The sequence below is a fragment of the Prinia subflava genome, chromosome 5, assembly GCF_021018805.1.
Source record: "Prinia subflava isolate CZ2003 ecotype Zambia chromosome 5, Cam_Psub_1.2, whole genome shotgun sequence".
Classification (NCBI taxonomy): domain Eukaryota; kingdom Metazoa; phylum Chordata; class Aves; order Passeriformes; family Cisticolidae; genus Prinia; species Prinia subflava.
The window spans coordinates 17,883,045-17,909,396 of NC_086251.1; the positions used below are offsets into that span (position 1 = coordinate 17,883,045).

The following is a 26,352-nucleotide window of genomic DNA, read 5'->3' on the forward strand; positions in this document are numbered from 1 at the left end:
CAGCATGCTGATGAAGTCTTTCATCACTTGCTGAGCATGTTATTGTTTCCTGTCATTATGCATATATACATCTGTCACTGTTTGTTTTACTTGCTCAACATCTACCAGGAACCAAATCTCATCTGCAGGTAGTGAGGGTAATAGAAAGTGTTAAGGCAGGCCATATCCCTAAATTCCTTACACTGAATCAATAGATGGCTTCTACATACCCACCATGCACTTCTTATTAGATCTTCTCATTCTGTTTTTATCTGCTGGGTCAGTTGAAGCATCTTCCCTAAAGAAGAGTGTTTAAAATCTTGACCTTGAGTAACCACAATGCAGCATTCTCAGACTAAAATATATCCAGTTTAAAAGCTGTCTTCTAATTCGTGGTTAAGAACTCCTAACCCCTTTTTGTTATTTTTGGGGTAACATGACAGAAAGTACTGACTAGAAAACAGAGCACCACCAGCTGTCATAAATTATGTTCTTTACTGTTATAATGTCTTAGGTTTGGGTTTTTGTTTATCTGCTTTTTATCTTCCAAACAAGGCTTTGATGATGACAAATCATTTCTGAGGACTTGTGTGTTTCAGTTCCAAATCAAAGTGCTCTGCATCATTTAAAAGGAGTGCTCAGAGTTTAATGAAGTGATTTGTTTTGCTGTTGTTTTTAAAGTCTGCTGCCATTGAAAGTGGCTGTTTCATATAGCTTGTTCTAATAACTGTCTTCTTTCCACAGAAGCTGCATTCTGATAAAAGTGTTCAGGACCGGGGATTGGTAGTTGTGGATCCAAAAGCCAAGGATATTATACTGGAACATAAAAGTTATTGCTCCAAGAACGTGAAGGAACGACATTTCTCAGGAGATGTTCTGGGATATATTACTCCTGTAAGTTGATAAAATGAATAAAATTTGTGCTTTGAATGAATATGCAGCAGACTGTGCTAAACTGCAAGTCTGCATCCCTGCTCTAAAAGTATTTTTATGTTAATGGAGGCTGCTGGTCAAATACAGTCAAATAGCCAGAGAAGTATTTGACACTTGACTTGGGGTTCAGGTGGTCTCAAACCCTGTTCTCTCATTTCTCTTGGAGGCTGTCTAGGTCACATTGTTTTTCTTCTCCCTGGTGCTGGGCAATACACTTAGAGCAGGCACTGGGTGTGCAGCTGCAGTGGGAGCTGCAGGTTGGGCCTGGGTGGGAGTCCCAGGCAAGGGAACGTGCCCTGGTGCTCACTCTTCAGACAGCAAAGGGCACAGGGACCTGTGGCACTGGCCAGGGGACCGGACACTGGGACACAGCAGGAGCCAGGGGCTCAGCAGAAAGACCCCAGACTATCACAGGCATGGAGGGTACAAAGCCTGGGGATTCCTCTGTTGAGAGTCCCTCCCTAGAGGCACCAGCTCGAGCTGTTTGTGTGTTACTGCCCCATGATTAAATTGCTTTAAAGATCCACATGTCTGAGACACTGCCGTGGGAAAGCCAGGGCTGAGCTGCTAAGGAAACCCTGTCTGAGTGTGTGTGGGGTGGGCAGGGGGCCAGGAGGGGCACCCGTGGGGTCACTGGAGTCACCCTCACCAGTTACAGCTTGGAGTGGTGGGAGTGTGACTGCCAGAGTGGCTCCTGGATGGTCAGGCAGGGAAGCTGCCTTAATGCTGGTTTTAACAGGGATGAGAGTATTCTCCTGTCAGTGGTGACTCAGGTGAAGTTGCAGAGAAGTCAGAACAGGAGGGCTGCAACTCGAACCTGCTAAATCAACAGTAACAATTGTATGCTGCCGTAAAACTGATGTCTTTTGCTATCCTGTCTCCTTTAAAGCATTTTTTTCTTGAATGATAACATTTCTTCTTTTTTAGAGGACACTTTTTCACTTGTTTTTGTGTTACACTGCTCAAAAGACAAATGGGTGCCCTATAAATTTTCACCTTTCTCAAGTTTTCTTGAACATAAATTCAGAGTCTATAAAACTGTGTGGGAATCTACAAGCAAGTTGCTGTAGGTGAATTAGCACAACTTGAAGATTGCCTTTCATGTAGCTATCAGAGCTTCCAGAGTACTTTCTTATTTAAATGAAAGCAATATCCCAGAAGGTTTCCTCAAATGAATGAATTGGTATGATGATTATATTTCTGGTAAAGAGTTTAAATTGGTCAAAAGTGAAGTGAGCTGTATATCTTGCTTCTGAGTCTTTCATTTTTTTTTTCTCTCCTTTGTTTTTCAAGTGGAACAACCATGGCTATGACATTGCTAAAGTATTTGGAAACAAGTTTACACTAATCTCCCCAGTTTGGTTACAAGTGAAAAGGAGAGGGAAGGAAAGGTTCCAGTTCACTGGGCTCCACGATGCTGATCAAGGTGTTAATTTCTTTTTCTTTGAATATGAATTGCAATATTGTTGTGGACTAGGTAGCTTTGGTGTACTAGATGGGTTTTGCTGGCTCTGCCTCATGGTGAAGCAGTTTCATCCATTCCATTTTTCTGGGTTTCCTTCAGAGTGAACTTCTTTCTGTCCCCACCTGCTTTCACATGTGTACATAGTGTATTTGTCAAAAATGTAAGTAGGAAGATTGGCTTTTCCTCCATGCTGTCCACAAAGCCCCTCTTAAAAAGGAAAGGGCAAAGAACCTGTACAGGGAAAACCAGTCTTTGGTGTTGCACTGTGCAGTTGTTTACCTGTTGTGGGTTTGGGTTTTTTTTCTTTACAAAAACCTTCAGGCAAATTTGTTTTAGAAAGGGAAGATAAATTTAATTTGAAGAGATTTTTTTCCCTTCATTGCAAGGAAAGTGGCAGCAAGTTTAAATTTCAGCTAGTATGTACTAGTTCATGGTTTCAAAGTTAATTGAAGATGAAATTTCATTTGAAATAGCTGTAATTCTTACCGTGTTAGTGCCTACTAACAAATTCATCCTAGTGCCGTGACTGCCATGTGGAGTGGATGGGACACTTTAAAGAACCATCTGAAAAAGTCAAACATTCCTCCCAGGTGATGCCTGGTGTCTGCAGAAGTGTTGTTCTGTTTAGGCGCTGGGGCAGCTTCCGTAGTGAGGCAGAACCCAGCAGGGAGGGGCTGCGTAGGGACTGTTGTAAGGCTGCAGTGAATGCTGTGGGGCAGGTTCATGGCTTCAGATTCTCTGCATCCCAGGATATTCTGTCTGGGTGGAGTATGAGCTGCTAGTCTGTGGCAGGAAGATGTGTATCATGAAACTACGCTGCATCATTTGAAGAATGCTTGAAAATATGTTGTCATTGTCAACATCATTTATATTTTATCAGCTCTCTTACTTGATACTGTTTGACAGGCTGGATGAAAGATGTGAGGAAAACCTCCAAAAACATCAAAATAGGTGAGCCTCTGGTTTATGTTTGCTTGCTTTTTATCTTCTTTAGCTGCTAGGAGAGGAAAGGAAGGCTTTCTTCCAGGTCTGTATAGGAGGAAGGAAGATTACCTTAGCACAGCTGTGTAAAGAAGATGTCTAAGAACAAAAATTAAAGCAGTTAACTGTAGATGGTTAAGTAACTGAAGTGTTGACCCTCTTGATGCCTTTATGTTTTGCCTTAGCTTCTTATCCCTGAATAAATCCTGGGTTACAGTGCCCCCCCTGGAGGGATACTGGTATGTAACACTGTGTGCCTCCCTGGGGAAAGAAGTCTTCATACTTGTTGCTTGGGGTTCTGTGAAGTTAAAAAGAAAAAAAAACCAACCCAAATCTGAGTCAGTCAGTCAGGCTTTCCTGCATGACAGTAGAAAAGTCCTGCTTTGTCTCTCCTCCCCTTGAAGCTGGGAACTCATGGGATGTGCTGCAGTGTGTGTCTCTAGGGAAAATGGCAAACACTGCTGGGGAGATTCTGCTGTGCTAGACTTCTTACATTTGTCTATAGCAAGAATAGCCGTGGAACTGTGAAATGCTTCTTGATTCAGAAGGGAGTATGAAATTTGAAATGAATTAGAAAAACTGAATGCTCAGTCAGACATTTTAATGTACTTCAGCTGCCAGAGGATGAAGCCTTTGAAATCTATCTATACTCTTCTAAAGCACTCTTTTACAACTATGGTAGTTAGGAGGGGCTTAGACATAGCTCCATAAAGTCCATTGCCTTTTCCTGTGGGCCTGATTGTCACCTGTTCCAACAGCAGTTTTCCTGTCTATGTTTTTAGTGTTTTGTGTTTTTAGAAAAAGATATTACACAAGATCAAGTAAACTTTTTTTTCCGTAAGTAAAAATTTGTCTTAGGGCCTTGAGTTGAGTAGAAGAGTGAAGTAATATAGGGCTGTGTATTGAGTAAATTGGAGTTTGAGGTGAACTTTTCTACCTCATTATTGTGGTAGAAGAGATGCACAACTTAAAGATTGGTATCTTGAGTTGCTGGTTTAGGACTCTACTTGAGGCCTAAGTGGAAGTTCAATTAAGATGATTCAATCAAATGAAGGTATCTTCTCTTAAAACTTGTGTCAGTGCTGATCATTAACTAAACTTAAAATGAAGAATATTCTACAGTGTCATTTTATCTATTCTGCTGAAGTTGGTCAGAGTGAAAAAGCAATGATCTCAGTCATGGGATATGATTTTTAGTAGCATCTCTACTTCTATCTGCTGTATTCTATTTCTGCAGAAACATTCCAGTGTAGATATTAAATTGTTAATTTTCACTACTGATTGACAACTTTGCCTGGTAGTGCCTCGAATTTTGTTTGATGGCTGGACTTACCAAGACTTTGAGAGTGTTTTTGGCAGTGAAGATGAGATAGAGGAGCTTTCCAAGAACATGGTTCTGCTAGCAAAGGTAAAAAAACTATTTATGATGCTTATAAAATAGTGTGAGATGATACTTGATTCCTTTTGTAATAGATGTTTTCTCATTTCTCTTGATTTTGTATTCTACAGAATAAAATTTGCTCAAAACAATAATGAGGCAGGGTTTTTAACAATGAATCTTAGTATTTGTCCAGTTCCTGTAAAATATGAAATGTTGCAACACCTAAGTGCAGGTGACTACGAGTCTCATGTGAGACTACATCAGTCTGATCAACATAACCTTGTTGTCATTGGAAGCTGTACTTGTGATTTTTGCCTGCTTTGAGTTTCTTCTACATTTCTATTAAAAATGTAATTATTGAGCTGTGGCTAAACTGCTCAGTAGTATTTTCTTATAGGCAGAAAAAGGGTCATGAGTGCAATGAGTGCTGTTTTCTGTACAGGAATACATTCAGGCTCAGTGTGGTAAAACTAAGGAGCCACTTTTAATACCAAGAATCACTTGCTGTGTTACTGAACAGTTTTGGTCAGGTCTGATCAACCAGTTTCCTCAAAATGTTAAGAAACTTTCCCTGATATACAAGTAAAAGTGTGTCAAATTATTAGCTTGACAACCACCTTTCATTAGTGTCTGAACTTTCCTAATACAATATTGGTTTATTCTATAAGAGTAGATATCATGGATAACTAACAGAGATTTTCAACTTTTGCTTGTTTGTGTTTGTTAAATTATTTAAGTTTCTCTTGGACCTCTCCATGAAATGCTGTGTTGAAGATGAATCTGGTGTAAGAAAATTATCTGTATATTCAATCTGTAATAGTACAAGGAGAATAACTGCATGATCATTAACTGGGTGTTTTTGACAATTCTCTTCATTTAGAATGAAAATTTTGATGGTTTTGTAGTTGAAGTTTGGAGTCAGCTGGGAAATCAAAAGCAAACGTGAGTATAAATCTCTAGGATGCAATTCCTAAAAATCAGCTCCTTTAAAGCGTCCTTTTAATTTATCCATGTTGATTTGAATATGTCTTTATAAATAAATACACTAAATTCTAGAACAACTAAATGTTGTTCTGCTTGTCTTACAATGAAGTAGAAGGGTTTACCTCACTCCACATGAGATCAAAGATTAGCTAATAATCTTCACAGTGGGTTTGGCCACTTAGGCCACGTCAGTCTTTCATACTTAGTTTTGCACGATGTACGAGGCTGTAGAGGGTACCTCGGTTGCACACTCACTCCCGTGTTGGCACTGGCCTTTATCATAACATTGTCTGCTTTAGGTTACTGGTGAGCCTTGGAACAATGGGATACTTTCAAGAGCTAAGGCAGATGTCAAACTTCTGCTTCATGAGGGAAAGGCAGAATATGGTGGTGAAATTAATGATTCAGTGCAGGAATCTGAAGATTTGTGTTAGTTTCTCAGGAAATTCAGGCATCCATTTCTCTAAAGCACGTTTCTTACAGATTTCTGCTGCCTAAAATGTCTGGGGGATAATACCTTCAAGAAAGCTGCACAGAATGCAGAGTTCATTATGCTTTTACCTTTCAAAAAATGTTTATATCAGGTTATTCTGGTTAGAACAAATGTTGCTGACTGATGGCATATATTAGTTACTTCATGAACCGAGTGTACTATTAACAGTCCTACCTTTTCCCTATAAAATTAATACCTGGGAACAAAAAATTGAAACTGCAGAATCTTTTTAGCTTTGTAAAGGGCTCCATCAATTGCCCTTCAATGAGTAATCCTTTAGCTATATGCTCTTTCTTATCATTAGGTCACTTGCCAGTTGTTCCTAAGAGCTTATCTGTATCCTGAGCTCTGAACCTAGTGCAGTGTCTTAATAAGGTAGCCGAGAAGGTGACTGAAGCAATTAGTAATTGCCAGTCAGAATTGGGTGGCAGTGGTCATTTTGTTTACTGTGCTTACAGTATTTAAGTAAAATCAATAGTTTTCCTGTTAGTTAACATAGATATAAGACTATTTAATTGTCATTGTAAGACTTACTGAAGATAATTTTAAACACACTGGCATGAAAGTGTTGTATTGTAATTGAAACACATGAGCAAAGCATACTTTTCTATTAGCTCCAGTGTGAGTTTATTTGTGATGTGGTAAAAATACTGCTCTCTGCCAAGAGTAATGTTGGTTTAAAACAGTTTTGGTTTAAAACAGTGTTGTTTCACATAATCACAGAATCAGCTGAGTTGGAAGGGATCCACAAGGATCACCAAGTCCAGCTCCTGTCCCTGCCCAGCACCATCCCCAAGAGTTAAGCCACGTTCCCAAGTGTGTTGTCCAAAGGCTTCCTGAACTGTCACAGCCCAAGTGCCCTCAGCCACTCCTCTCATGGCTTCCCCTCAAGGCCCTTCCCCATCCTCATGGCCTCCTTTGGACCCTCTCTAACAGCTTCATGTCATTTTTGTGTTGTGGCACCCAGAGCTGCCCCAGCACTGGAGGTGAGGCTGCCCCAGCTCAGAGCACAGGGGACAATCCCCTCCCTTGCCCGGCTGTGACGCTGTGCCTGGTGGCCCCCCAGGACAGGGCTGGCCCTCCTGGCTGCAGGGCACTGCTGGCTCACATCCAGCTTCCCACAGACCAGGACCCCCAGGGCCCTTTGCACAGCACAGTTTATCTAACTGTGTGCTGGACATTCTGTCCAGAAGGACTCCACGAGAAACAGTGTTTGTACTAGACAAGATGTTGTTTAGTTGCCTCAGCCTTCAGTTACCTGAGTGTTATTTAGGTGAAGCACCGCTTCCATTCACTGTCTGTCTGTTACTGATAGAAAGGAGTGGGTAGTATTTTCCATAACTTCTGAAAAGGAAAGGTTTATTCTCACACTGTGTAATGGTAACTGGATCCTTTTCTCTGAGCCAGAATGTGTAATCGTATGTGGCCACTGTGAACAACACTTCAGGATTATCCTAACTTAAATGTGAGATGGTTTGTCACAAAAGCATAAAGGGAAATAAAAGTTAGGAACTGCAGGTTTTCTTTCATTTCAAGACTGATCTAAGTGCTTCATTACAAACTCACTAGTGGTTTTTTCCTCCTTTTATTGCCATGTCCCTGGAAATGATTAGAGTGTTTAAGTTGCACGGTGCCTTGGGTTGGGCTTGCAGCATTCTGAATGATGCCAGTTGAGACAGAAAGCTGAAGCTGGGCTCAGTGTGCAGTTACAGTTGTTTTGTGAGTGTAGGAGACTCACGTCACTACATGAAAATTTTGTCTCATGATGCTTCTAAGTTGTGGGACTGGTGTCTTCATTTTGAGATTAAGTGTGTTTTCTTACCACAGGCTTTGAAGCTTGATGGCTTGGCTATCCAGTGCCCCAGGAGTTTTCTGTAATAATGGTTTTTGGAGGGAACAGCTTCTTAGAACAGATCTTAACGGGAAAAATTAAGTGAATTTATTACCTTGGCCTGTATTTTTAGTGCACTTTGAGTGCTGTTACTTTGGGATCAGGTAATTTCATTTTGAGTAGCAGAGCAGCGTTTTTTCTGGCTTGTTCCTGTAAGACGAGTTGGAGCAGCGCAATGCCTCTTTTAGCCCACAGTGTGGCAGTGTTGTAACGTGAGTCACACCTGATCTTTCCTCAGTTTGTGTCTTTCCAAAGTGGCAAACAGCGGTAGTAACTCATGTTCTTAACCTTGGAAGGGTGGGGATTAGTTCGCAGGAGATGTCAGCACAGAGCCTTTGGAGAGGTGAAGTGTTTGTAGGATGGTATTTGTGCATGCTCCAAATAAAGCATCTGTTGTAACTGCTAGGTGCAGTGTAGGCTTTCCTGGTTCAGATCCTTCAAGGTCAAATGCCTGGAAGTAGCTTAACCTGCTTCTAGTTGAAGGGACAAAAATCATGATGATGCTCCTGGGAACAGGAGATATTTTGCCTTCAAGCTACTTTCAGAGCTGTCTGACTATACAAGGAGACCTGCATAGCTAATACAGTTTATTCATGTTATTTAATGTGAACGTGTTTTAATTTAAAAATAAAATTTAAAAAATCCCTTTTTTTCCTGACATACAAGGAATAATCTCACATAAGCATTTAGCAACAGGTTAGTGAAATTCAACACATAAAAATGTATGGGTATGCACTGCAACTGTCAGCTTGCTTTATGCTGTGTTAGAGCAGTGGTGTCGATCTAGGGAAAATATTTCACAGAGAATCATTATGGTTTTCATTTTTCAAAACCTAAATTAAGTGCACATCTAGCTATTAAATTAATAAATGGCACTCATTTATTCTATCTATTTCATATATCTGTGTTAAGGGGAAAGATATGGAAATGATTCCTGTGATGTTTTTAACTCTGTTATGGAAAAGATCAGTGATCCCATCCAATGGGCTGCTGTAGTGGTGCAGGAACACTTGTTACAACACAGGTTTCTTTATCCGGCTTCAAATGACAACAGGGGGATTTGCTTTTGTAGCATTTGCCCCTGATACAATGTTTCAGCTACGAAATCAGCATCCACTCTGTAAAGGCAATGTGCAGTGATACTTTCTAGTAGAGTACAGCCAGAAGCAGGTGAGTCTGCAAAAGAATCTGAAACCCTGCAAATTAGTGTCCTAACTCACCAATAAACTGGCCTATGATTTAAAAACTACTTCATATATCAGAAAGCTGGATTAATTGCAGCTGAAGGTCTCTTCTCAGTTGACCTCAGCTGAGCAAGTGTCCCCATGAGATACCTCTTTTCAATACCTGAACCTGGTATTGGATGGGCATTTTCATAACACATGCTCTCCCTTGATATTGGGGCTTAAAAATTGCCTAAAAACTTTGTGATGATTAAATTATGTAAGAATCTTCATGTAGCAGGGTAACAGTGCTAGCTCTCCAGTAACACATAAATCCTGTGACCAGACTCTAAGAACCTGTGAACACCGAGCATTTTTAAAATTAGATAAACTTAGACACTTCTCTCTCAGCCCTTTGCATGTTTCTAGAAAAGCTTTCTTTTTTGGGGGGACTTAAGTCAACTTTAGAAATGAGTGAAAATTTTTCCTTCGAGGCCCAAGGAGTTATCTAAGAAGAGTCTTCAGTTTCCTGTTTATTCCAGCTGGTATCACAGATGAGGTGAAATGGTGAAACTAAGATGAAACAAAGAAGTTATGTTGCTGGTGTCCATTAAGACATGAAATTCTGTGGTTTCAGGGTCACTAAATATCTTCTGTTTTATGTCTTGTTAAGCAGAACTAACTCAAACTATTTTGGGTTTCCTCAAGAACAAAAAATTTTTCAACCATTCTGGTTTGGGGTTATAGAATTTTTCTGTAATAATTTGCAGACCAAAGTCTTAAATTATAGAAATACTTTGTGCTGCTTTATTTTGCATATTCATTAAATGTTGATTTATCAACACTATCAGTTTTTATAAGAGAATTGTGTGCCTGACTGTATCTGCCTGCTTTGATGTTAGGTATCCTGAGCAGCCTCTCCCCTGGCTGTTCATGTAGGAGCCTTGGTGCCTTGAGTCTTACACAGCAATGCCATATGCATGCTTCGTATACTTTCACACGTATAAAATGGCATTAGGGTCTTCTATTTAGGTTCTTAATTTTGGAAATAACACCTTTTCCATCTGAAGAACCTGAAATGCTTTGATACATGTACATGGACCTGTTTTGGGGGCTTTATACTGACCATTTCAGGCTCTTGCAGATGTCTACTACAGATACTTTGAAGTACCCTCTGTACCACTGGTACCTACTTCTTCCCTGTGTTTTCTGGGAATAGAATTATCAATATACAAATCACAGTGGCATCAAATTTAATGGGAGAAGAAAGACTACATCTACTGATGCTGCTTCCTTTCAGGCTAGCAGTCATAGCACAGTGAAAAAGGGTTCAGCTGCCTACCTTTTACCTTAACACATAGGAAAGTAGTCTCCTACTAGAAATCTAAATGAGCTGAGATGTCCTATGCAGATGATACCTCAATTCTAATCTGTTTTGCTGCGTCTTATAGTTTAAACCCACTTCTTAAAGAACTTTTTTTTTTCTGAAACTTTCTTACCCCACTTTGCAATAAAATATTCCAAGTTATTCATCCCATGGCATTTAAGTTTAGAGATGTGCATGGCAGAAATATTGAGAGACCTGAGCAAGCAAAGGTTCTCCTGCTTATTTAGTTAATAGCTAGGCAAGCTGTCTTCACTTACTAATCTCAATTTTGGGTTTACTGGGTGAGTTTATTTTTCTCCAGAGATCTGGATATGTTGTGAAAAAGACACAATATAATACTCTCACAGGCTACATAAAAATGCACCCAATATTCTGATCAGTCCAGCATGACTTGACAGATGGCACTGCCATCACACAGAATCAATCTGAAAAACGGGATTTTTTTGTCACTCTATGCAGAAGATGACCTTCAGGCATCTTATTAATGTTGGTTGGAGTATAGGGGAAAAACTCTTCTTGTAGTTGTATTCTTCATTTTAGTCCCTGAAAAATTAATCTATTAATCAAAGATTTGCCATAATTCACTCCAGTTTCTTGGTATTAACTAGGCAGTGAAATGGCAGAAAAGGGCAATTTCTTCTTCAAGCAGACAGCTTTATTTTGTCCAATTTTCTTGACAAGGCATAAATTTTAGGGAGCAGTGACTCCCAATATGTGCAGAAAGGTGGCTGAAGTTGGAAAGCTGCAGAGCTTTGAAGGGTGGTGTAACTGAAGGGAAGGGTACAAAAACCTTTCATATCTTCTGCAAGGCCTTTCACATGCATTGACATGCCACTCTTGTGCACTCAAGTAAACTGTTTTACCAGGTGTCCAAAATGCAGTAGACTAGCAATGCTGGAAAAAGTGATTTTGGAAAAATAAGCTTGCCACAAACTATGGGTGATGAAAATTTGGAGAGCTGCATACTTGAGAGGGGACAAGGTACTTTGAAATCATAAACACTTGGAAAACTGACCTCCCAAATAGTAGTGATAAGAGAAGGCCTGAAACAGGACGAATGAAGTAGACCTAATTTAGCTCAAGGTAGAATCTTAAAGCTGCCAATATTTCAGTAGCTGCTCTGAAGTTAAACTTGACTACAGTGAAGTGTCTGGTAAATATTTAATGAAGCTTTTTTAGGAAGATTGATCCTATTCCTACTTTCCTGTACCTCATTACAATGTTTAAAATGTCAGTAGCTTTTCTTTCAAAATTGCCAGTGGTAACACTGGAGAATATAGTGTTTAAAACACTGTAAAACACTGTTGGGACACACTAAAGTTTTAATTTATAGCACAATAAATGAACATTCTGCTATTGCTCTTCGGAGGAAAGGGAAGAGTGCACATTTGATTTACTACATCTGTCTTGGCCAGCACATGGAAGTGAGCCTAAATTAAGTCTTTAGCCATTAATCCTGCCTGATTTGCCAGAAGGTTTTCAGGGCCCAGAACCCTAGCTTGACAGGTTAGTGAATAGATATTAATCTAGGTTTCTTTCTAGAGCAAAAATCTGCAATTGTCCAGCTGTCCTTTTTCTTCTTGACCTCCTTCAAGTTGAAGGTAATTATTTTTCAGCCAGATCAATACTGATTGAATTTTGTGGCGGGAGGGTAGGAAGTAGCTGTTGAGATGTAGCCTGTTTTAGAGTCCCAAGTGCACCAAAAATCCAAATTGCATTCCCACCCCTTTTTCAGACCACAAATCTCTGTCCTATGTTTACAGTTGTAGGTTATGGTTCTACACTTTCAAAATATGACTTTTTTTGTGCAGTCACTATTTTTATGGGCATGTCACTGCCTTTGTGGATCAGTTTCTGCCTCTGCAGAATGGGAGTGAGGGTGTTAACCTTGTTTCTAAATGAAAAATGTGTTACCTTGTTCTGTACCTATGCTTGGTTCATATTCTAAATAGTTAAAGTCAGCAAATGTTTTGCATGGTGTAGAGTTCTCAAAGCTCCTGCAGCTAACAAAGGCAGCCAGGCAGAGAAGAGAGATCCCCGCTGATGAGCACTGTAGGATAATCTCAAGGCAAGAGGAATTGATTCTGTGGTCAAATTTATCTTATATATAGCAACTCTGACATCTAATAAAGGTTGAGTTACATTGTAGTTTGGGCATAATTAGTTAAAAAGGTCACTAAGCCACAAGATACAAATCAGTGGGGAAGCTTGCTTACCTAGTTTTAATACTTATTATAGTTTTTGATAAGATTATGTCATGTGGGAATTGTGATGGATGTGTATGTTTATGTCAATAAATGTCTGTTTTGCTTAGTGTTGTAATTTTTAATGTGTTTGTATGGGAAAGGATTCTTCTGCAAGTGTTTTGTCTGAATGGTGACACTCCTGATGTGGAATGAATGTGGTAAAGTAACAGGAGGGAAAGCTGTTGGTTTCCCAGAGCAAGAATGTTAGAAGTCCATGCTGCAGGCAGACCAAAAGATGATTCCTGTAATCCCATGTCTTCCCCCAGAAGAGAAATATAGGTGGCAGTGTGATAGTTCATTGAAGAGGGCTGTTCAGCACAGCCAGCTCTCAAACTGTAAGCACAAAATATTGCTGGTATTGGGAAGGTGATAAAACATGTTTTGTTTGTTTGCCAGGATTTTGAGGGCAATGGCTTTTGTAGGCCCTAGGAAGTTTTCATCAGGCATCAAACTATTTCAGGGGAAAATGGAAATACCTGGTTACCTTTGGATAGTGTCTACATTGTGAAAATCAAGCATAATCACTGTGATGGATAATTATATAAGAAGAGCAATAGTTTCAGGAGAATATCTCTAGGATTATACTGCTTTGAAAGGCATGACAGTACCAAGATGTTTCTGGGAGTTCAGGTCTAATTCAGTTTAAGTGGAGCAAACAGCTTGGATGATGGCTTTTGTCTATTCTGCCTTTGCTGCTTAAGCACTTTTAGCCTCCTGGAATGGATGGGTTGCTTTCTATTTGGTTCTGGTTTAAACGTAGTCCTAAACAGATCTAGAGTTCTGTACCAGTATCATCTGACTGTGTTTGTGGATCATCCTGGTCTGTTGAAAAATAAGAAAGTTAACTTCTGAAAAATCAAATGGCTTAAGAAAGGCACTCAGAAGGGCCATGTTTGTAGTGCAAATTTAGGGTAATTTTGGATTCTTCTAAAGATGACCTTAAACTTTGTTTCTGCAGATTGAAGCGTTTTCTATTAACATCACCCTTCCAGTTAGGAGCGCTAAAAACAGTTTACATAAGCATTTAAAAGTTTTTTTCCTATTGAAATACCAAGAACATGAATATGAAAATCAGCTTTTGTGGCAATCTTTTTTTAAATGATGCAGACAGAAGATGCTGTTTCCAGATATGACATTGTAAACATGTATTTTGTAGGTATACAGTGAAGTAAGGTGAAACAAAAGGATTATTTTTTTAGGGAAAAAAAAGGCAGAAGAAATATTTCTAAACACAGGCCTCAGAAATATCCCTTGAAGAGTGGATGTTTTGCTGTGAAAACATCTTCACAACTTCCTGTGTGTAGCCACACAGTGACAGCTTTAATCTCTTCAAAAGCTGCTTCTTCAGAACGGTGTTTGGTTCTTCTATTGATCTAATTCCTTTCACCAAAAATGGTCTCAAGAGATGACCTGCTCTGATAAGATATGATGGCTTGTTTTACATGCATAGTTAGATTAAAATAAAACTAAGAAAAACTTGGAACCCCAGAGTGATCACCAGTTCCAACAAAACTGACTGTCTCAAGCAGTGCAGTGTTCATAGTCCTTAAAGAGGGTAAACCTAATCAGTCTTCCTAACAGTTTTTTTCTGCTATGATCATTTGCAACAAATTGTGTTTGTCTCTCTTGCCAGCTGCGTCTTTTCAATTATTACTACTGTTACTTGTTCTTGTCAATATATAGCAGCAGTTTTCCTGCCTTTCCCTCTAATAGTGTGTTTATATTTCAGGGAGTTGATTCACTTGCTCACTCACCTTTCTGAAGCTCTGCATGAAGCACAACTTAAACTCATACTGGTCATCCCTCCTGCAGTTGCAGCAGGGTGAGTATTCCTATTTAGATAGCAGTTTCCAGGTGAGAAATACTTTCTTGTCTGATAAACAGTAAGTTCAAAGCTTTGTTTAAAGCTGTGCAGTTCAAAAGAAGAAGAAATTATTTGGGTTTGATTGGTAGTCCTTTCTGCACGCCTGTTGCACTGAATAGTCTTGGTACTTCTGTACACTCATACATACCTCCTAATTTTCGATGTGATAGAGGAGCCAACAAGGAGAGATGCTGTGCACGACCTTGTTCTGCCCCACTCTCCAGCTGGAGTGTCATGAGAACAGAGCAGAGGGGCAGAATCCCTCCCTTGACCTGCTGGCCACGCTTCCCTTGGTGCAGCCCAGGACGTGGTTGTCTTTGCCAGCTGCAGGTGCACAGTTGGCTAACAATTGCATAGTGGGCAATGCAATCTTAGGTTTTTTCCCCACAAGTTTCCTTTCTTCCTTTAAGCTGTTCAGCAACCCTGTGCCTGCATATGAAAACTCAGTAATGTAAATCAAACAGAGAAGCATTTTTAGGTACTTTTTCAAATAAGAATCAGTGGGCAGCTAACAAAAAATATGACAATTTCTTATTTTTCTCACCTTGGGCTGAACAGCAGTATGGATAGGCTCACAGCCAATACAGATTATGACAGTTTAACAGCACAGTTTCAGGACAGTGTTGTACAGCCTCCTAAATTTCTTGTAGGCTGTCACATCTTTCAGGGTACATTCATTTTCAGAGTGCCAAAAAGGCTGAGAAAATTGAATGCCTGAGCAGTTTGGTAAATGTTGTTTCTGTGGCTGGACTTTTCTCTGCAATGACCTGAAGTTTTTATTGAGTTTTATGAGGAGGTCCTACAGCATGTTGGGGAAATAAAGCATTTCTGCTTACAGCTATCTGTGCAGAATTAAATGCATCTGGCTGAAAAGATTCAGGGATCCTGTAGCAGGTGACTAAAAGGTTGTCTGTGTGCTGAGATCAGTTAGCATCTGCCCTATAGCTGTCACCTCCTCTGTAGGCTACTAATGTAACCCCATCCCAACCAATTCCTGAATATAGGTACTTCCTACTATCTTAATACTGTTAGCCCAGAACAATGTTTACCTAATTTTATTCTTCAATAGTTGCCTGAAATCTGACTGCAGTTTATTTGCTGTAAAGTATGTACTTGAGGGTATTTCTTGTTTCTTTATATTTTCCTCTGTTGCATCCTATAACTGATTTGTATCCTTACAAGAAGTAGCTAGTTTAATGCAGAAATCCCTTTGCTCCCATATGGGGCTGGCCACCCAATTTTGATAGGCAGAGAGAGAAACTATGTGTTGAAGACTGTGGAAAAAGAAAACACTAAATTCCATGTAAATTAGTAAAGTAGACAGTTTTGCAAAATATTGCCTGTGCAGAGCTTTTTACTTAAAGGCCTAGCTGCATTTTGAAGACATTCCTTTCTATCCCTCAAGCCTCTATGATTTTACCTTGGCTCTGGGTCATTAATCCTCTAATTTCTTGCAGATTTCTCTGGAAAATTTTGAACTGGTATGCCTTTGCATTGCATGGCTTTTCAGCGGTGCTAACAAGTACTTTGAGTTTCTTCTGATTTGGTTAAATCAAAAATAATGCAAAATTATTATGTCTTATCTCCTGTCTGTCATTTCTTCCAATTTTTCCTGCTGCCCTCTTATGTCCCACATCTCATCCCAATTGATAGTTACTTTAAAAAGTAATTTTCTGTTGCTATTAATTTTAGTCTATTACAGGTAAAGCAAAAGAGAACATTTTAAAACATTTTTCTAAAATACCTTATCAGTCAGTGCATCACACAGATGCTTTTTAAAATGCTAATACATGCTCTGGTAGAATTTAAGTAATTGCTATAAACAGTGTTCAAGTTTGAAGTGCATTTGTGCTTTTGGTGGTAGGGAGAAAGGGAAGAATAGCACAAACCTCAACATTCCTGTTCATTATTTTACCTGTTGGTGTTACCAAGGTCAGTCAGAGGGAACTAAATCTGTTTTGTGTCTGTAAGTCATGTGGGGCTCTACAGTCTATTTTTTCTAAATCCCTAAACAAGAGTTGGAGCCTCTGTAAAACCTCTGTATTCTTAAACATGTTTTACCTGAACCAGAATTTGCATTTTTAAGGTAACTATCTTTCAGGACTATGTCTCTGTTGAGCACCACACCAAGGTTTGGATCTCGTGTTATCATTGCTGCCTCCTGCTGTCCTGCACATTGGCACAATAGTGAGGTCACAGTTCTGAAACATTTCTGAACCAGGATTTAGGGGTGCACTATTGGAGCTGGAAAGAGATGCCTATTAGAAGTGCAGTTTTTAACCTGAAATAAGTTTTACATGTCTCTTCCTATATGGTCTGTTTGTAGAGGAGCTGTGAGAAATAGCAGCTGTAGTTTGTATAAAAGAATCTGAATGTATCATTCTTCTAAACCAATTATATATATCTTTATGCATTCCTAAAGTTTTGGGGATTTAGCTATAAACCTTTATGGCCCAGGAGAATTCAATAAACGCATTCTTTTCCATCAATAATCTTACATAAACCACCTGTCTGTGTCTTCCATCTATGTGTTCTTATTGCATTAACTAGAAAAAACACTTGAAGTTTTTGAATAAATAGGTTGTTGCAAAGAGATTCATAACTTACAGAAACATCTTTAAACACTCACAATGTCCAGGTATACTCTAAAGTTTAGAAATATATTTGATTTAATGATATCAATAATCAGAATTTTGAAATTTTCTTTCTACCTGACTTGACTCTTTGGATAGCAGCTGTACTTGAAAATATTTGATTTATAGGATACAAGGCTTGAACTGAAAAGTGCCTGCTACTGTATGCTACATGTATTAAATGTCTTGTGTCTTGAAACACTTTGGGTTTTAACATTTCCACGTGGTTGAAAGTGTGTTTAATGCATCTTACATCCTTTAGTTTTTGGAATCACTGTAGACTGTTCATCAAAAATACAGCTAAAGGCATGGAAATAAGTACCATCAAGAATCAAATAATATATCAGAGTTGAGCAGCTGGCAATAGACTGATAAAGGAGACATGAGCTGTATGTGGAGTATCCTGCCCAAATGGGATGTTAGGAACTGAAACATTGTCCCTTTTGTGTTCTACCCTGATTAAAATTTAAAGAGCATAGTCAAATGTAAGCAGTTTATTTAGGAATTTGTAATTTAGACACTTTTGATATGCATTAAGATCAAAGCAGTCTGTCAGCAAATGCTATCTGAAAGGAGACACTTAAGAGCTAAAAATACTACTTTGCTGAGGGAAAACCCATCTGGAAAATGCAGCACTGCACATGAGATCAAGTGTGGGATGCAGGAAGAAAACATGTTGGGTCATCTGTTTAACTTCTCAAATTCAACTTTTGCAACAAAAACTAAGTGAGACTGATCCTCTACTGAACCTTGCTTTAGTAACTGAAGATTCCAGTGGTGCCTTTGGATTTCTGTTTGCTTGTAAAATGTTCTGGACTAAAAGAAAACTTCACTCTTTTTAAATCCACATATTTTTATAGTTTTTCAGAACATTAACCAGAGACAGTTGAGCTGGCATAATCAAGAGTAATCAAGAATTAGGAATGTGTTTGGATGCTGACTGGGAGGCAGGAACCTCTCTAGTAAGCTTTACTGTCATAGAGATTACATGTACAGCTCCCATGGTGGAGAACAGAGATTGAGATAGTGTTTTCATCCACCTGATGTCTAGGAATTGCATGATTTTCCTGCAAATGTAAATGATTTACGAGAGAGGAACAGCAGGAGCCAAAGCTATTCTTCACGAAGTGTGTGTGTGTTAATTCTCCTTTGTGGATTGGAGTCTTGCAGTTGCAGATGTCTGAAGAGGCATGCAAGGATTGCAGTGCTGTGTAAGTGGTTGCTAGAGCAGAAGGTTTGCTGAAGACTTCCACTTCATCTTTCAACAGAATGTCTCAGAAAGTTTAAATTTTAGTGCTTTTAACATGCATGGACATTGATGCATGTATAAACCCAGGACATATGGGTACCATTTCTATAAGGTCAGTGGCTAGCCAGGCATACTCTGTCCACTGCTGATGGTGAGTAACCATTGGTCCTACTAATCTGGGCTTGATTAAATTCCTGCCTTAAATATATGCAATTCAGTGTTTTATTTTCCTGCAGAAATTATGCTGCAGAAAGATGTGTGGATGTTTTTATACTGATTTCACAAGCTTCTTTCCAAATATGGTAACTGTGCTGGAGTGAACTGCCTTTATGCCTAAATATGTGCTTGCATAACAATGTTGGAGGGAAAAAATAAATATGGCAAAGGGACCTTGAAATTTGGCTGTACCTGTTCTCATAAGTCATAGGCATTGAGTTGGTTGCTTATTTTGTTTCTCTGTACTTAAATTCTTTACAATATTAGAAATGTATTCTCAGAGCAAAAAGTAAGATTTTGTATAGTAACTCTCTTCTGTCTGCAAGTAAATTGAATTTCATCTGACTAGATTATTGTATGTTTTGTCCAGGTTCAGCAACCATTTTATCTACTGTGTTTCCCAATTACTGTCAAGAAAATCATGAGTAAATAAAATTAAGTTTATTTACATAAGCTATTATTGAAGGGAGCATCAGTAATGCTCATGTTTCTTGCTGTCCTGAGAAAGAACAAAGACAAAAGGTTCCTGGAAGATGTAGGTACAGTGTTGTCTTCACAGGGGTTCTCAATCTATCCATGGTTGCATAACCATTGCCTTCCTGGCATAGACTTTAGACATATGATAAAAACATGTCAAGTCTCAGTATAGACTCATTAAAAGCTGTTCATATTGTTAAACACTGTTAAATAAGTCTGTATTTAGGTTTTAGTGATTGCTTTCCTTGGACTTTTATCATCCCCAGAAGTATAATCCTTTGGACAAAGTAGAAATAAAAATGGCATTGGTTGTGTCACTTCATAATATAATACTATACTCTTTATTGACATTTTGATGGTCAGGATATGCACTAGGCAGTTTGTCCTGTGTGATTGATACCCTCTTAACACACCTCTCTTCAGGCTACAAGACAGTAGCTGCTCCTTGCATAAGAGATAAATCTTTGTCTCTTGATGTTGTACAGAATCCATAAATGAGAGAAAGTAAGCTGTGAAGTAAACAAGTAAACTCAGGTGCTGAGGTGGAGGCTGTACTGTCAGCACAATCCGTGGTGGAGCACTCTAGTGTGCTGCCCAGGAGGGTTTCCTGAACTGGAAAGCCCTCAGGGAACTCCATGAGGAGGTGAATTGGTTGAGGAGTATCCAGGAGTCCAAGAGAGAGATGGATTACAGGAATCACACTCTAACTTCCCTGGTGGAGACCTTTTAAGCAAACAGGGCACATGACACAGAAGATTCCCTGTCATCTTTTCACCTGACTGAACGTGGGACTGCAAGGGTGACAAGTTCCTGTCTGTTTCAGCAGCTGCCTCTCCTCTGTCATTTCCCCACTTTCCCCACTTTGTCACTATTAAGAGTTTTAGAATTACAGATGTAGCTACTGCTGCATTTCTGAGAAAAAATACCAATAATCTGCTGAAAAATCTCTAAAACTTCGGAGCTTTCTATGCATCAATCATAATTGAAATGCACGGAAGACAGTGTTAGAAAGAGATTGTTTCAATTGTTTCAGAAGCCTCAGGTAACACAAAGTAGCTTTATACTTTTAGTAATTTTATCAAGTCTAGCATAATAAGAACTAGATATGTCAAACCTTGATCCTTGATTTATGTAATCGTATGCAAAATAGTTGCTGTTCTTAGCTGTGTTGTAATAACATGCCTGCCAGTCCAGAGCAGAGGTCAGTGAGCAGGATGGTTTCATTCAGCTTTGTGGGACATGATGTTGGGGATTATTAGTGAGGGTGAAGCACATTGTAAACAAACCACCAGAGCTATCGCTGTCCTCGTGACAGTCTCAAAAATGCTATTATTGGCAAATTGCATACAGTTTAGCTAGAATAATTTGTTATCTCCTGGCTAGTTTCTGATAGCACATATCAAAGCAGTATTTAAATTACAACCAAACATGTTTCTCCCTGATAAAAGGTACACTTAACCTCACAGCTTCTAGAAGAATTTCTGTCTTTATTGACTTCTTGAGATGCACAGCTGTAGTGCAGGTATTTTCATTTTAAAGCTACACGAACCCAAGCCATTTTCTCTCTTCAAATATTTGAACATAATGTATGTTCTTGTCTCATCAAAATACTACAAACATCCCCAACTTTGGATTTCATATTTGCATATGTAAGGAAAAAAAAATTACAGCTTCTCTTTCTGTTACTTAAAACTTGTATAGGTATTTATTATCAGTATTTTCCAGCACTAAACTGCACTTCTTCAAAATTAACATTTTAACTACTGAGTTTATTCTTTATTCTTGCTTCAAAAACATTGTGGATGTGAAGTACTGTCTTAAGTATCTTCAGCCTTTTCTTTGTAGAGCTGCTGTGCAATGAAAATTACCAGAATCTATGCAGTCTTTATTACTGCTATTCAGTAGCAGTTGATACCAGCTTAGTTTAGCTAGTCTGCCTCTTGGAAAGATTGGCAGGAAAGCAGACATCTCATCCCTCCTCTTATTTGTGCTGTCATGCTCTTTTCTGCCTTTCCTATAAATATACATACATGTTTGACTGAAAAGTATGAAGAGCACACATTGAATAACTGCTCGGGCACCTCACACTTGCTCAGCCTGATGGATGCTGCAGCTGACCAGTGTTTTGCATATGTGATAAAGGAAATAGGTGCTTTGGTCTTTAGGAAACTGATTATGAACAGATACTTATAATTATATTTTTATGTCAGTAATCTGTCATCTTTAGAAGTTGCTGGAGATTCAATTGCTTTGCCATAACTTTGTGTATACAAAATATGTCCATTGGTTTACTATTCCTGTGTATATACACACACTGTTTTCCTTAGGAGTATTTCTAGCAAGTAGCAATTCTGATGTAGAATATGCCAGTAAACAGTAGGGTAATTTTTATGATAATGTATGGTAAACAAATTCAATGAAATACAAGCAGCTTCTAACATGTGTCTGTTTTGGAGTGAAATGGGAACTGTCACTTCCTTTTAACATCATTCTCAGGAAGGACTATGTGGGACAGAATGTAGAGCCTTGAAATTTTGGTAAGTGAAGAATGCTAGGGATCAAACCAGCAGGAAACATATTGCTTGTTTCAGAGGAATTTTCCAATTATCAGGTTATGTCAAATAACAGTATATTAGAAAAAACCAACTTTGTAGAATACTGCTTATTAAGTAGGATTCTGCTTTACCAATACATGCACTTCAAATAATGAAAGGTTAAAATATTTGTGAGGAACCTGATCATAATAATCATATCTTGTTGGAATCACTAATACTGTTGCTGAATTTTTGTGAGCTTTTCATATGTCTAATGTTTCTTACTTTTCCTTCCAGCTTGACAAATGAGGTCACAGAAAAGCAAGCAATTCTAAAAATTATATTTTTATTTGTTTGTTTATTTATTGTGGAGTTAATAAGTATATACCAAATATGCTCTGCATGCTTACTGTTGCTGATAAGGAAGTTTGATACTGAAAGACAATCTCTTTGGGCAATCAGTATACAGAAATTGGGACTTGGGAGGGAAAATCTGAAAGCTAACTATGCACAGATTCATATTTGTTGTGCCTAGCTGGTAATAACACTTTGGCCTCCGTTGTTCCCATAGTTATCCATCCTCCTGTGAGTATCCTAAAAAAAATAGTACTGTCAGGAATATGGAGAGTACAGTTACATATCAAGAGATTTTTTAATTGAGCCCTGTGCATGAAATTCAGCACTCAAAAAGCCACAGAAATCACTTTTAAGAGGGCTGTCTAGGCTAACTGACTGATGTAGTAATTTTTATTGCATGTTAGAGAATCTGTATGTTTGATTTGGATCACAAGATACAGCTTGAGATATGAGTTTATACTGAGGGGAACAGAAAACTCAGTAGGAAATTATTGCTGTCTACTTCTGAGTAACAGTTACTGGAGCAAGTTTAATAATGTCCTCAAATTATGGTGATGCTCTTAAATCCTGGTCAGAGTCATGCTACTGGGCTAAAAGTATAGGTTTGTCAGTTGCATCTCTTTTTAAAGTGAATTCTGTTAGCTATAGTAAATCTAGATGCTTGTAAATGGCTCTAAACTACATGTTTCTCTTGCTGATGACTTCCCTGGTTTTACTGCCGTTTGTTGGGCTGCCAGCTCAGTACAGCGTGGCTCTGACTGCAGCCATGAGATGTTCCTGCATTTTGCATAGATTGAGAAAGGCCTCAAGAGGAACAAATCTATTCTTAGAACTGACTCTTTTAAAGGCTGTACCTTACAATATGAAATCAATGCAACAAAATTCTGACTCCTCTGGCATCTTCTGAAGCAAGTGCACACATCTTGTTTTGAATCCCCACTAGGGAGAATCATTAAAATAATCTGTAGGTCAGCTAACAGTGAAAGAGAAGAAAGGGTGGAATGTATTCCTCTGCGTATCTGTCATTTATAGCTCTACCAATTCTGAGCCAGCTGGTGTAGAGCAATTACTACATAACTTTCAGTATTAAGTTGGAAAACTTTGCAAAAAACAAAGAGAAGAAAAATGGTGAGCATTTTGTGCTAGGAGGAATTAAGGCTACATTTGGTGTGTCAGAGTTTTTAAATTAGGTTCATATGCTCCAGAGTACAAGCTTGTTTTGTGTGATGTTCTGCTCTTGGAGCATGGCTTGCCTGGGCATTAAGCCCTGGCATGAAACGCACTAGAATAGTTTGGAAATTAGGAGAAGCAAATGGTGACACAGTGGATGTTCATTTGTGCATAGTCCTTCTTAAATGGCTCCTAGGAAAAGACTGAAGCAATGTAATGGAAACAGCATGAAAGGAGAACAGCTGACCTTCCCAAAAAGGGAACTACTAAATACAATAAATGTCAAAATTAATTTTTTCTTCTTTGGTAGTCAGATTGTCTGGTTTTGTCAAATGTGTATTTCTTACTATGACTTCAGAGTTTTAGATACACTGTATTTTTCAGCTAACTTAAGAATTTGTAAGTGCCTGGTCTGCCAGCATGCCTCAGCTCCGAGGACAGCAGTGTTCAGGCTTATTTGTCCCTAGCCGTCTGCTGAGATTTCATGCTTTCTTTTCAGGACATATATTGCTTGGCATGTTTCCCCTTCTTGACTTCTGTTACTGGTTTAAACCAGATGGGCCACAGGTAATTAGTTTGGCTTCATGAAAACTGGGTAGGCTACTCCATGGCAAGAGCAGATCCTGTGCTTCTCCCTGTTTGGAGAGCGAGGACTCCAAAGGCAACAGCTGGGATGGGGTGTGTGTATTAAAGAAGAGTGCCAGCCCTTAATGTTCTGCAAAAAATTCATTAGGTACAGAGATACCATTCTGCTTCCTGATAAAAATATAGCAAGTTTTCACTTGTCAGTCTGTTAAAATTCGCAGTCCCTCAGAGATAAGAAGCTCATGAAGGAACCACTCCCAGGGCTTTTGTGTTGTGAATCTGTAGCACGCAGTTATAATTTTCTTGCTCGTTGAGCTGTCTGGGTTTTGTTGGTTTTAAAATACCTATCTTAATCTTTCCTATCTGAGACTTTGGTAAAGAGATTTTTGCCATTGAGAAAATTCGAATGCAGTCAGTAATGTGATTTGTGGTTTTCAGGAGAGGTGTTTATTTTAAGTTGTGATCATTTCTGTGGACAAGGGACAGATAGCCTTTATGTTCTGAAGGCATCTGAGTGTCAACATTGCTGTCATGAAATAAGTGCACCAGACAAAGACAGTGCACAAGTAGGGTTGCAGGTTTTAATTCCTGAATTTAAGCTACTATTGAGAATAGTAGTAGAGTATAGTATTGGAAGATGCAAATAATAAAAAAAAGTCAAAATAAACTATAACTACATTACTTTTACTAGAAGTTTATCTAGCAAACTCTTAAAATCTACGAATGAATGGATGTCAGAACTCCCAGACTACCTACACACTTAGAAGGTTCTCCTTAATGGCTAGCCCAGCTTTGCTAAAGCAATTATCTTGGAATATTCAGACTGCTCCAAATCACTAGAAATTATCTACTAAACTGTTGTGTTTCCATTAAAATTCTCCTTTTTCATTTGTGCATTCTTTAATAATTTGTGTCTCTTGGGATATGTCTCTGACTTATTAACAATAAGATGTCCTTTCATGTTCTGTAAGCAAAATGTGATTTGGAGATGGTTGAATGGATATTTTTGGGTTTGAAATGTACAGTCCCTGGTTTGACATATTGATCTGGGTTTGTAGGCCACAAAATCAGATACTGTGTTTAGATCATGCTTCACCTCTTGCAACATTTTGTCCTTAGAAAGGAATTAGAGAAAAAGAAATCTGTGTTTTGAAGGCTGGTGAAGATACTTGAATTTACAGTAAGTATGTGCATTTTCTGAAATGCCTGAGTAATGTGCATCTCTGCAAAAGCCTTGATCTGTTGTCTGGGAGGGAGAGAGGTCAGAGATAGAGAACATGCTGTGCTTTTTACAATCTCCTTTCAGCTGCATGGAATCCATTCCCCACTATGGAGTAAATCTGCTTTTGTCCACCTGAGGATCTCTCTTTTGTTGGTTAAACATTCAGTATGGTCATGTTCTTTTGATTGAAGCTGTAATTATTGTTCATGGCTTTGAACAGCAGTATTGTTTCAAGGTCCTGTTGCTGACTTGGCTGCTTCATGCAATGCTGTAAACCCCTAATTCTGTTTTTAGCTTCATTTCTGAGGTAACAAGGTGTCTGTAAGCTTTCTCTCTTACATTTTTCATTTCTCTGCTAAAGCTTCTTTGGCATTTGACCAGTTTCAAGCCAAATTGACATAGGCATAGAATTTTAATAGTCAGGTTCCTGTTGCTTCATGAAAATATGTAGCTGGACAGATGAAGATGGGAATTTTTTTTTCCCAAGGCCCAGCTGTGAGAGGGTAGGACACCAGAAATCCAGTTGCAAAACATCCATGGAAACTGGGATCCATGTAGAAGCACTGATAAGTACTGATAGTGGAAAATTACTTCAGTAAGCTGTCATCGTGAGAGTTTTTGAAAAACCTAAAATGAGAAAGGGTAGTTACAAAAGGATTTTTTGTCAACAATTTTTTCTGAAAAGGAAATGGATTCAGATTGAACTTGGTTTCACATTTGACTGTTTCATTATCAGCACCTATAATTGTGTGATCAACATGGTAGACATTTAGCTCTTTCTTCTATTTTCTATAGAACAGACTTCGTGCAGAAAGAAACAGTGAATTTTTATTCAGTTGTTGTGCATTAACTGAATTCAGTGGTCTGTGTTCATAAAATGCAGTAGGATTATATTGTAAAGCTCCTATCTGCAACGAGCTATGAAAACCAATAATATCTCACAGTGAAGAAAGATTTGCAAACAGTTGCTTTACAGAGAATTATACATGACAAGAAAATTAAGTCATTACTGAGAGGCTGACTTCTGAAATGGAATCGTAGTGGAAACAGAAAATCAATCAGTTTTCCATTATGAAGGCTATTCAAGGATGAGGATACAGGAAACTTCTCCTTTATTAAGGGGGGCGAAGGTGAGGTAACCC

At 38.7% G+C, this 26,352-nt stretch overlaps 1 protein-coding gene across 5 annotated transcripts in view; it reads left to right on the forward strand.

Annotated features, from left to right (window-relative positions):
- The window catches only part of CHID1 (chitinase domain containing 1), a 101,180-nt gene that overhangs the window by 3,822 nt on the left and 71,006 nt on the right, over window positions 1-26,352 (forward strand). For all 5 annotated transcript variants that reach the window (XM_063398229.1, XM_063398230.1, XM_063398231.1 and 2 more), the window contains 6 exons: window positions 724-873; window positions 2,206-2,338; window positions 3,284-3,328; window positions 4,660-4,766; window positions 5,620-5,681; window positions 14,633-14,725. In XM_063398229.1, the coding sequence (XP_063254299.1) occupies window positions 724-873; window positions 2,206-2,338; window positions 3,284-3,328; window positions 4,660-4,766; window positions 5,620-5,681; window positions 14,633-14,725 (590 nt within the window). The remainder of the gene's footprint in view (window positions 1-723; window positions 874-2,205; window positions 2,339-3,283; window positions 3,329-4,659; window positions 4,767-5,619; window positions 5,682-14,632; window positions 14,726-26,352) is intronic.